Genomic DNA, 12,185 nt, shown 5'->3' on the forward strand with positions numbered 1-12,185 from the left:
TAAGAAAAAAAGGGGGGAAGGAAAAGAAAGAAAGAAGAAAGAAAGAACGAAAGAAAAAGAAAGAAAGAAAGAAGAAGAAGAAGAAAAGAAAGAAAGAGAAAGAAAGAAGAAAAGAAAAGAAAGAAGAGGGAGGAAGGTGGATGGGAGGAAGGTGGGGGGGAAATTGAAGGAAGGAAAAAGAAAAAAGAAAGAATGAAAGGAAAGAAAGAGGGAGGAAGATGGATAAGGAGAAGATATGAGTAAGGAAGGAGAGAAAAAGAGAAAGAGAAAGAAAGGCGAGAGAAAAGAAAGAAAAAGACAAAAAAGGAAGAAAAAGTGGGAGGAAGATGGATAGGAGGAAGCTAGGAAGATAAAAAAAGAAAGAAAAGGAAAGAAAAGAGGAAGGAAAAATGCAAGGAAAAATTGAAGGAGGGAGAAGGAAAGAATGAAAGGAAAGAAAGAAAAGGAAAGAAAGAGGGAGGAAGGTGGACAAGAGGAAAAATTGAAGGAGGAGAAAGAAAGAAAGGAAAGAATGAAAGAAAAGGAAAGAAAGAGAAAAGGAAAGAAAGAGGGAGGAAGGTGGGCGAGAGGAAAAATTGAAGGAAGGAGAAGGAAAGAATGAAAGGAAAGAAAGAGAAAAGGAAAGAAAGAGAGACGGAAGATGGATAGGAGGAAGGTGGGGAGAAGGAAGATGAGAGAGAGAAAGAAAGAAAGAGAAAGAAAGAGAAAGAAAGAAAGAAAGAAAGAAAGAAAGAAAGAAAAAAGCCACAGAGCCTGATTTAGGGGAGAACCAGGGAAGATGCTTTGCAGCGTTTGGCAAAAGGTCTTGGCCTTGCGGGAGAGGAGGGGGAGCCAGCCTGAGACCCCTCCTCCTCCTCCCCCCCCGCAGGGGGACAGCAGCATCCGCTACTTCGAGATCACGGAGGAGGCGCCCTACGTCCACTACCTGAGCACTTACAGCAGCAAGGAGCCGCAGCGCGGCATGGGCTTCATGCCCAAACGGGGGCTCGACGTCAGCAAGTGCGAAATCGCCAGGTGAGGCACGGGGGGGGGGGGGGAGCAACCGGGCGCTGGGATCTCCGGGGCTCTTAGCACCCTCCCCAACACGGCAATTCCTTTAGGGACCCTTCCAAATTATAACCCACGGAGCAAAGGGACTCAAAATGACCGGTTTTCACACTTAGTGACCGAAAGTCAGAGGCTTGGCAACTGGCATGGACTTACGACGGTCGCCATTGCCCAGCCCAGCTCCACCACGTGCGCCTTCGTGCCTCCCGCCAGCCAGCTGGTCTTCGGGTCTCTGTCGCGCATGTGCGAGGGGGGAGGAGGGGCGAAAACGGGGGGACGACGACACTCGCGCAGAGGAGGCGGAGCGCATGCGCGGGGCTCACTCGCATTGCGTTTTGGGTCCTCGCACAGCGCCCCTCACCCATTTTTTGGCTTCCCGGTTGGTGGGAAGCCTTTTGCATCAACCTGGAAGCCAAAAATGGGTGAGGGGCACGCGGTCATTGCGCAGGAGGAGGCAGGGTAGTGGGGGGGGGGTCACGCACATGCGCAGGGGTCGCACACGCATGCACGGGAGGGTGCGTGCAGGGGAATCACTGTTACACGCATGCACGATTTTGGCACATGAGGACAGAAAGTTTAGCCATCACCGCTGCTGTATTATATATCCAAAGGACGATGCATTTTAGACCTGCAGCTCTTTACATCCCAGGGCCAAATTGATGGAGGATCTGAATTATAATTTAGATATAGGATTGTTGGAAGAAACGTCCTTCTGAGTTCGGTTCCAAGTGGGGAAAAAGACACTGGAGACATGGAGGCTGCTTGGAAAGATGGTTTTAATGGTGGACAGGACCACGTGCCTTGAGCTCCTGAACAGAAAAGGGGGATCCCATCCTTCCAGATGTTTGGTGAAGAAGAAAAAAATGGGGCTAATACTATCATGCCTTAATCCCATCACCCTGGAGATCTTTGTTATGTAGAATAGACTGGCTCAGGCCTTTAAATGGCCCATTGACAAAGGTGGGGGCTATTAAGATAAGGTGACCAGATTTTCAGATTGGTAAAGAGGGACACCTTTGACCGGGGTGGGTGGGTGGGCTTGATTAAAAATTTTATACGGAGCAACAAAAAATTTCATACAACACAAAAATAGTATTGTAATTTTTTTTTATTTCAACATAACTACAATTTACAATTTGCTTTAACGTTTTATCTTCAATGAAAGTACTGAGACAGAGAGAGAGGTTAGACAGATTTCTTAAGCAAATCCACCTGGGCTTTCAACCTGAAGCCAGAAAATCGGGACTGTTTTAAAAACGCCCCGGGACACGGGACAAATTGTTATAAATCGTGACTGTCCCGCCAAAATCGGGACATCTGGTCATCTTATATTAAGAGTGAGGTCTGTTTCCCTGGGCCATGCCCATCGGTTTAGTTACATTGGAGTCCCATCTGGGATGCCAATTGTTGGAAGAAATATCCTTCTGTCTTTTAAAACATACTTCTTCCTTTTCACATCCAGAGGAAATATTCTGCCTTTTCAATATTTCCTAGGATATTTCATTTTTTTTCTGGGAGACGGCTGGGTAATAACTTCCTACAGGATCTAAACTATGGCCAGTCCTTATTTAAATGTGATATATTATTCACTTTCTTTTGGCACAAGGGGGCTGAAAAATGGCCGTTTTCCAGACCAATCGATTCAATTAAAAGGTGTAAGGCTTTTATAAGTTGCACTGTATTTTTTCAACTTTTCAACAGTTTGAGACAAGTGGATTTCAGCTCCCGTAATTCCCCCCGTGGCTGAGGAATTATGGGAGTTGAAGTCCACACTCCTTAAAGGAACTATATGACTTTAAAAGAAATTTCTTAAGGGAAATTGCAGAGAAAATGGGATTTCCCTTCCACTCCTCCTAGGAACAACAAACTGAATTGACGTGATTCAGAAGCTGGAAGGGGGCTTATGGGACGGGGGGAAGGGATGCAGGAGGGGAGCAAGACCCCAGGCATGCCAGACCCATAACTTCCGTCTCTTTCCCCCCACCGCACAGGTTTTACAAGCTGCACGAACGGAAATGTGAGCCCATCGTTATGACTGTTCCCCGAAAGGTGAGAAGGAAGGAAGTAGTAGGGTTTCCTGCCTGAGCAGGGGGTTGGACTAGAAGACCTCCAAGGTCTCTTCCCATTCTGTTATTCTGTAAACAAAATAGCCACCTTTGAGAGCACTTGCATGGTGTGCAACTCCCAGAGGCAGAAAGGGTTTTCCCCTGGAGCCCCAAATCCATGAATCCACCACCATTATAAAAGATTGTAACTGTGAATCGGGGATCTTGGAGTCCTACTGTACAAGCATTTAAATAGGAGCCAGCCGTATGCAGCAGCTGCCAAAAAACCCAACACAGTTCTAGGCTGCATCAACAGAGGGAGAGAATCAAGATCACATGAAGGGTTAATGCCACTTTATAAGGCCTTGGCAAGATCACACTTGGAATACGGCATTCGGTTTTGATCACCACGATGTAGAAAAGATGCGGAGACTCTAGAAAGAGTGCAGAGAAGAGCAAGAAAGAGGATTAGGGGACTGGAGGCTAAAACATATGAAGAACGGTTGGAGGAACTGGGAATGTCTAGTTTAATGAAAAGAAGGACTAGGGGGGACATGATGGGAGTCTTCCAATATCTCAGGGGTTTCCCCAAAGAAGAGGCAGTCAAGCTATTCCCCAAGGCACCTGAAGGCAGGACAAGAAGCAATGGGTGGAAACTAATCAAGAAGAGAAAAAACTAAAGAGAAATTTCTTGACAAGACAATTAATCAGTACTACAACCTTCCTCCAGAAGTTGTGATTGCTCCAACACTGGAAGTTTTTTTTAATGTATATAAGAATTTTTTTATTTTTGAATAAACCCAGGCAATCAAAAGACAAAAAACACCACAAAACCATTTCCATTACAGATTGTAAAAAGTGTGTCAATTGGTTACAAAAAACTTTCGTGCATCCCTTCCACAGTCATCACCTATCATTCATACCAAGTTATATATTTTAAATCATATATGTATGTATGTATGTATGTATGTATGTATATATATATTTTTGAATCCCAGTAAGGGTATGGCTAGCTGATGAGAGCTAAATAGCTTGAAATAGATCTATACTAGTCTCCCTTTATTTATTTATCAGCACAAATAAAACACACGTGCACACACACACACAGACACACACACACAGACACACACACATATATATATGATTTAATATATATATATATATTACTATCATCATACCTCAACCTTCATTTGACTATAATTGTTTTAACATCCTTTTATATAAAATATTCCAAAATTTAAAGAAAAACCACATAGTGGCATTCCGTTAACTGTTTCCATTATCATCCGGTAACACCACGTCTTTATGACATGTTCCAAATTTTAAAAAAAATTGATTATATTTAATAACAAAGTTTCTAGACCTCCTTTCTTAACACTGGAAGCTTTTAAGAGATTGGATATCCATTTGTCTGAAGTAGTGTAGGGTTTCCTGCCTAAGCAGGGGGTTGGACTAGAAGACCTCCAAGGTCCCTTCCAATTCTGTTATTCTATTCTATTTCTATTCCCTATTCTATTCCTATTCTGTTCTATTCCTTATTCTATTCCTTATTCTATTCTTATTGCTATTCTATTCCTCTTCTCTTCCTATTCCTCTTCCTATTCCCTATTCTACTCTACTTCTATTCCTATTCCGTTCTATTCCTTATTCTATTCCTTATTCTATTCCTTATTCTATTCTTATTGCTATTCTATTCTATTCCTCTTCTCTTCCTATACCTCTTCCTATTCCCTATTCTACTCTACTTCTATTCCTATTCCTAATTCTATTCCTTATTCTATTCTTATTGCTATTCTATTCTATTCCTCTTCTCTTCCTATTCCTCTTCCTATTCCCTATTCTACTCTACTTCTATTCCTATTCCGTTCTATTCCTTATTCTATTCCTTATTCTATTCCTTATTCTATTCTTATTGCTATTCTATTCTATTCCTCTTCTCTTCCTATACCTCTTCCTATTCCCTATTCTACTCTACTTCTATTCCTATTCCTATTCTGTTCTATTCCTTATTCTATTCCTTATTCTATTCTATTCTTATTGCTATTCTATTCTATTCCTCTTCTCTTCCTATTCCTATTCCTATTCCCTATTCTACTCTACTTCTATTCCTATTCCTATTCTGTTCTATTCCTTATTCTATTCCTTATTCTATTCTATTCTTATTGCTATTCTATTCTATTCCTCTTCTCTTCCTATTCCTCTTCCTATTCCCTATTCTACTCTACTTCTATTCCTATTCCTATTCCGTTCTATTCCTTATTCTATTCCTTATTCTATTCTTTATTCTATTCTTATTGCTATTCTATTCCTCTTCTCTTCCTATTCCTCTTCCTATTCCCTATTCTACTCTACTTCTATTCCTATTCCTATTCCGTTCTATTCCTTATTCTATTCCTTATTCTATTCCTTATTCTATTCTTATTGCTATTCTATTCCTCTTCTCTTTCTGTTCCTCTTCCTATTCCCTATTCTACTCTACTTCTATTCCTATTCCTATTCCGTTCTATTCCTTATTCTATTCCTTATTCTATTCTTTATTCTTATTGCTATTCTATTCTATTCCTTATTCTATTCTTTATTCTATTCTTATTGCTATTCTATTCTATTCCTCTTCTCTTCCTATTCCCTATTCTACTCTACTTCTATTCCTATTCCTATTCTGTTCTATTCCTTATTCTATTCTATTCTTATTGCTATTCTATTCCTCTTCTCTTCCTCTTCCCTATTCTACTCTATTCTACTCTACTCCTATTCCTATTCTATTCTTATTCCTATTGCTCTCTTGTCCTATTCTAAGGTGGGTGGTCTAACAACTCCCAGAATCTCCCAGCCAAGACGCTACAAGAGGGTTGATTTCCTAGCTGGGGAATTCTGGGAGGGGACGTCCACCCATTTGAAAGTTACCGAAGTTGGCAAAGACGGTTACAACTTCCCAATCCTTCACGAAACCCCTCTCTCCATTCTCGGCAGTCGGATCTCTTCCAGGATGACCTGTACCCAGACACCCCGGGTCCCGAGCCGGCCCTGGAGGCGGACGAATGGCTGGCGGGGAAAGACGCAGAGCCCCTCCTGGTCTCCCTGCGGGACGGTTACGTCCCCCTCAAGAACCGCGAGCTCAAAGTCAGTAAGAAGAACATCCTGGACAGCAAGCCCCCGGCCGGCACGCGCAGGACCCTCTCCAGCTGCGACTCCAATTTTTCTGTGAGTTGTGTGTGTGTGTATGAGAGAGAGAGAGAGAGAGAAAAGAAAAAAGAGAAAGAAAAGAGAGAACGGGGGAAAGAAAAAAGAGAGAAAGAAAAGCGAGAAAGAGGGGAAAAGAAAAAAGAGAGGAACAAAGAGGGAGGGAGGGAGAGAAAGAGAGAGACAGAATGGGAAAGAGAACAAGAGAAAGACAGAAGGAGAGAGAGAATGTGGATTTTGTCTGTGAAAATCAACTGAGCCCCTTCTTCCTTCTTTAACTGACATATCTCTTTCTCTCTCCTCCTTTCTCTTTTCTTTCTTCTCTGTTTCTCTTCATTCTCCTCCTCTCTTCCCCTTATGCCTCCTCCTTTTCCCCCTCTTCTCCCCTCCTCCTTTACTCCTCCTTTACTTATCCTTTTCCTTCTCCTTCCCCCCTTTCCTCTCCATCTCCTGCTTTCTTTCCTCTCCTTTTCATTCTCCTCGTCGTCCTTCTTTTCCTCTTTTTTCTTCTTCTTTCTTTCTTTCTCCTTATCCTTTTGATTCTCCTCCTTCCTCCTCTTCCTTTTTTCCTTTCTCCTCCTCCACCTTCTCCTTTCCTTCTTCTCCTTTTCCTCTTCTATTTTCTCCTGTTTCTCCTCCTCCTTTTTCTCTTCCTTTTTCTTCTCTCCTCCTCCTCCTCCTCTCTCGCTCACACAACCCCCTCCTCAGACCTCCACCCTCGAAGACCTCTTGCAAGAAATCCGCACTCTGCGCCAGACCCTCCAAGACCACGAAAAGCGCATCACCGACCTGGAAAACACCCTCTGCGAACTCGCAGATGTGACGGACTAGCCTCTTCCGTGCCCAGAAACATTGCACCATCCCGGAGGCCGGGCATCTCCCCCATCCATCTGCTTCTTTCTCAGCTCAGTGGGCATTTACAGGGAATGCCCCTGGCTCTCCCTTTCTCGTCCCTTTCTCTCCAACCTGACTCTCCTCAATTTTGTGACGGAAGCGAAGAAAACATCTGCCGTGGACGCTCGGGTGGGACGGGGGGGTGTTGCAGGTAGGGTTGCTGTGATGCCAACTCACCTTTCGGTCTCCGGGGGGGGAGCAGGGGCGAAGGGAGCGGAGTTGCTGTGAGCCAGAGGTTTGTTGTGAGTTTTGCAGTGCGAGAGGGACCTTTAGGTTTTCAGGATTAGAAAGGGGTCTGGGCCTCTGTGGAGAGGCGGGGGGAAGAGAGGGAAGGGGGCAGCCAGACCCTGCTGGCGGGGGATTGGTTTTACCGGAGGGGTGGGGGTGGGGGGCCCAGGAGGATTCCCCAGCCCCTATTGGAAGGGGGGGAAGAGGGGGCATTGTGGCCCAGCAACCCTGCCCCGAAGGGAGGCATCTGCAGGCATAGCTTTCCGTGATGAATTGAGGAGGGGGGTTGCCCGCTGCCTGTGGCGAGGGGAGGGGGAGCTGTGGCCTTTTCCCATCTCAATTGCTGAATGTTGTACAGATGTTGCACCGCTGGGCCAGATGTGCTGCCAGGGGTGTGTGGGGGTGGAGGAACAAGGATGCTGGGTTACAGCAACGCCTCCCCTCCCCACATGCAAAGGGACCCCCTCCCTGGTGGGGTTGGGAGGGGGGGAGAGAAAATGAGGCCATTGCTCATTTGCATATGCTGATAAATATATATATATAGATAGATATATATAATGTGGCTCATTTCCAATGGCTGATTATGATTCTTGGCTCCGAGTTATTTTCTTTGTGGAGGGAGGGAAGGGAAAACGGCCAAGCCTAGGGGCTCAGCTGGATGCCCTTGAGGGAACCCACAAGCAACCTCAGATGACAGCTGCGTTCTCCATCCATGGACAGCAACACCGGCTGGGGAATTCTGGGAGTTGAAGTCTCTGGTCTATACTCTGCACGGCATCCAATGAAATATGCAGCACAGGCAGTCCTCGTCTTACGACCACCCTTGGGCCCCAATTTTCAGTGGCTAAGTGAGACAGCGGTGATTTGAGTTTTACCCCCCTTTCTTGCTGTGGTTGTAGTTAATTTAGCCAGACCGCCGTTAAGTGAATCCGGCTTCCCCCTTCTGACTTGTCAGAAGATCCCACCTGACTCCAGGAGACAGCGACCGTCATAAGTACGAGTTGGTGGCCAAGCATCTGAATTTTGATTACGCGACCATGGGGATGCTGCAACGGTCGTAAGTGTGAAAAATGGGCCCAAGTCATTTTTTCCCCGGTGCTGTTGGAACTTCAGACGGTCACTAAATGAACTGTCGTAACTCGAGGACCGGTGTGCAGCTCTCAAAATCTTCTGCCTTTGGATCAAATGTGTTAAATCAGAAAAGATGCTTCCAGGATCCTGATTTCTGCCTTGTGGCAAAATACAGGTAGTCCTCGACTTACAACAGTCCATTTAGTGACCGTTCAAAGTTACAACAGACTTAGGAGTCGCTTTTTCAGCCTTACGACCGTTGCAACATCCCCACTGGGTCACGTGATCAAAATCCAGGCGCTTGGCAACTGACTCACATTTACGACGGTCGCACTGTCCCAGGGTCCGATGCTCTTCTTTTGCGACCTCATTACAAGCAATGTCAATGGGGAGTCCAGATTCACTTAACGACCGTGTCACTAACTTATCAACTGCTGTGTTTCAATTAACAATTATGGCCCAAACGATCGTAAAACGAGGCAAAATTCACTTAACTGTTTCGCTTAGTAAAACAAAGTTTGAACTCGATTGTGGTTATAAGGATTAGTTGTAGATATAATAACAATACATAATATAAACCTTCCGCCAGGCTATCCAGTCTTCATGTTATGACGGACTCACAAAATAAAATATTTTAATTTTAATCTCTTTTCTAAAGACAGCAGAGAGAGAAAATAGGGCATCATCAGATCTGCATATCCAACCCAATTTATTTATTTTTAATAAAAAATAAAATTTAAAAATTGGGAATGCCCCCTTTCCGGGCACTGAATACCAAATATGACGAATGAATGAATAAAAACAGGTCGTCCTCAACTTACGACCGCAATTGAGCCCAAAATTTATGTTGTTAAGTGAAACACTTGTGAAGGGAATTCTGCCCCATTTTTCTGGCCACCGTTAAGAAAACCACTGCAGCTGTTCATTTAGTAACACGGTCATTAAGTGAATCGGGCTCCTCCACTGCAGCTGTTCATTTAGTAACACAGACATTAAGTGAATCGGGCTCCTCCATTTGACTTTGCTTGTCAGAAGGTCGTAAAAGGGGATCATGTGACCCCGGGACACTGACCGTCATAAATATGAGTTAGTTGGCAAGCGTCTGAATCTGGATCACAAGACCATGGATATAATACGAAGGTGGTAAGTGTGAAAAATAGTCCCAAGTCCTTTTTCTCCTCTTTGTCGTAACTTTTCAACCGTCACTAAATGAACTGTTGTTAAGTCGAGGACTGTCCTTTCACAGGGCGACAAAATCCCCTCTGCAGAACCTCAGATGAACTCCAGGAGGCACTACTGAATAGACATTTCCCCAAGCTTAACTCTGCCCTGCCCCCCGGTGGCCGTTGCAATCGTTGCAACCCAGATCTGATTGCTTTTAGGTACTCCTCAATGTACGACCCGCTCATCCGGCAAGTTCGAAATGGCCACTGCACCGAGGGGTGGGGTGGGGGGGCAAGGGGGGGGTTATAACCTGACCTCGGTCGAGTCCATTTTTTTTCCAGGGCCGTTGTAACTTTGAACCGTTGCTAAACAAGGTTGTAACGCGTCAAGGGCCCCCAGGGCCAGAAAGCTGCAGACGAATGCACAATGTTTGGATTGAAGAGGTGGGAGGTACAATTTCCAAATGCTGCTACTTCAAATTTAAGGAAATCTGCCCACCCCCTCCCCTAAATTCACAGTGCTGCCCCCACCCCAACCCCCAAAACAGAGGCAGAACGCAGCGAGGGTTCTTAAGGTATTTTATTGGTGTTTCTGTGCAGGGAAATACACCTGGCCCCCAGGTGGTGCATCTCCAACGCCTTCCCCAATGTGCGGGGCGCCCAGAAGCCCCCTCCCCTCCTTGCAATTGCTGTAGTTTGATCTTAGCCCCTCCCACCGCCCAAAAAACACAAGCCCCCCCCCTGTGGCTTCCCTGGCAGGTAATAGAAGAGGAGGGGGCTGCAGACGATCCCTCGCCTTCCCCCCCCCGCACCGTCCTGACCCCTACCCTGGCAAAGGGGTCTCCAACCCCCCTCCCCAGAGGTTAGCACCATGGAACGACAGGATTGTAACGACCTTGCCAGGGGGCCCTGGCAATAGGTGGGGGGGGGGTCTTCCTTGGAAATGGGTAGGGGGGGCCAAATTGGAAAAGAGCCAATCGTTAGCCCCCATTGGAATCACGGCAAGGGGCACATCCAACAGGCTTTGGAGGGGCAGTGGAGAAAAGGGGGTGCAGGGTGGGGACCCCACCATGTCTCCCCATATTTCCCCCCCCACATACCCCGCCCGTTGGCACTGCCTCCTCTTGCATTCAAGTCGTCCCTCCCCAATGCCAGCCTGGGTACCCCACAAATGGGGTACCCAGAGTGAGTGGGGTTCAGCTGAGGGGGGGGGCACAGCCACGAAAGGAACCTGGAAGACCCCCCCCGGAAGGCGGTGGAGACCTGATTGGCAGGCAGGGGGTGGGGTTAAGTGCACTTGGTGCTACTGGTGCAGAAACTGGGGTGTGCGGGGAGGCGGGGCGCGGACGGACACACGCTGCCATAGGGGTCCCCCAAATATCTCGGGGTGGCATTTCTCCGCCCCTTGTTTTGTGCTCGCCACACGATAAATGTTCTCGTCGGCTTCCGGGAAGTTCTGAAGTGGTCAAAAAAGTCAAGATGGCAGCCAAGATGGCCGCCAAGCCCCGCCCACTTTTTAAATGTGCTCCTCCCCGAATTAACAAGACTTTTTGATTCTGTGCTAAATTAAACCAGGATTCGTTCCCGTAAGCTGTTTTTTCTCCTTTGCATTTTCTGAATTCAATAAGAGGTAAGCCTTCGACTTAACGACGGCTCATTGAATGACCAAAGTTACAACTGCAGTGAAAAAAGGTGACTTGGGACCATTTCTCGCATTTATGACCATGGCAGCCCTTATCCCTGATCGGGTGACCAAAACTCGGATGCTTGTCAAATTTATGACGGTTCCGATGTTCCCAGGGGTGGGGTTATACGCAATCCCCCTTTGCGACCTTCTGGCAAGCAGTGGGGGAAGCCAGATTCACTTAACAACCGGGTAACTGTCTTAACAGTTGCAGCGATTCGCTTAACAACGGTGGTAAGAAAGTGCGTAAAACTCAACTCGCTTCGCAATGGTCTTGCTTAGTTGGCTTCCGTTGTGGTCATAAGTTGAGGACTACCTGCTCCTTAACTTATGACCAGTTAGGATGGACCTCCCCTGGGGGGAGGGGGGGATGGACCCCCAGTTCTGAAGTTCCAAAGGCTGCCCCCCCGGGAAATGATCATGTGACCTCAAGTCGGCAATTAGAACACAAATATGGTCCTTTGCAGCTTCCCAGAGTGACGTGACAACATTTTATGTCGTTTTTGCCAAAGGGGTGGTGGTGGTTGGGAAGGGGGAGGGGGAATGGTCATAAGTCACATCTTTCAATGCTGTTGCAACATCACATGGTCACAAAACAAACCGTTGTAAGTTGAGAACTACCTGTCAGTAGGACTGAAAGGGCCCTTGGAGGTCTACTAGTCCAACCCGGATTATCTTCCATTCCAACAATTAGTGTTAAGGCTCCAAATTTGCTCATCGGCTCCCCTCTGGGCTTCCCGCCGTTCTCCAATTGCACCCAGGTTAAGAATTGGGGTCTCGAATTAGGTTTGCAAACAAGCTGGCAACGGAGAATGCTTGGGCCCTCTGGTGGCGCTCTGGGATTTTGCACCCCGATGTGGGGGGAGACTTGGC

General features: G+C 46.4%; 1 protein-coding gene across 2 annotated transcripts in view; it reads left to right on the top strand.

Moving 5' to 3' along the window:
• Positions 1-7,293, top strand: part of CORO6 (coronin 6) — a 40,482-nt gene extending 33,189 nt beyond the window's left edge. For both annotated transcript variants that reach the window (XM_032217024.1, XM_032217025.1), the window contains exons 7-10: positions 869-1,014; positions 3,039-3,096; positions 6,063-6,293; positions 6,981-7,293. In XM_032217024.1, coding sequence (XP_032072915.1) covers positions 869-1,014; positions 3,039-3,096; positions 6,063-6,293; positions 6,981-7,103 — 558 coding nt within the window. In that variant the 3' untranslated portion in view covers positions 7,104-7,293. The remainder of the gene's footprint in view (positions 1-868; positions 1,015-3,038; positions 3,097-6,062; positions 6,294-6,980) is intronic.
• Positions 7,294-12,185: the final 4,892 nt, after the last annotated feature.

The sequence above is a fragment of the Thamnophis elegans genome, chromosome 4, assembly GCF_009769535.1.
Source record: "Thamnophis elegans isolate rThaEle1 chromosome 4, rThaEle1.pri, whole genome shotgun sequence".
Lineage (NCBI taxonomy): Eukaryota > Metazoa > Chordata > Lepidosauria > Squamata > Colubridae > Thamnophis > Thamnophis elegans.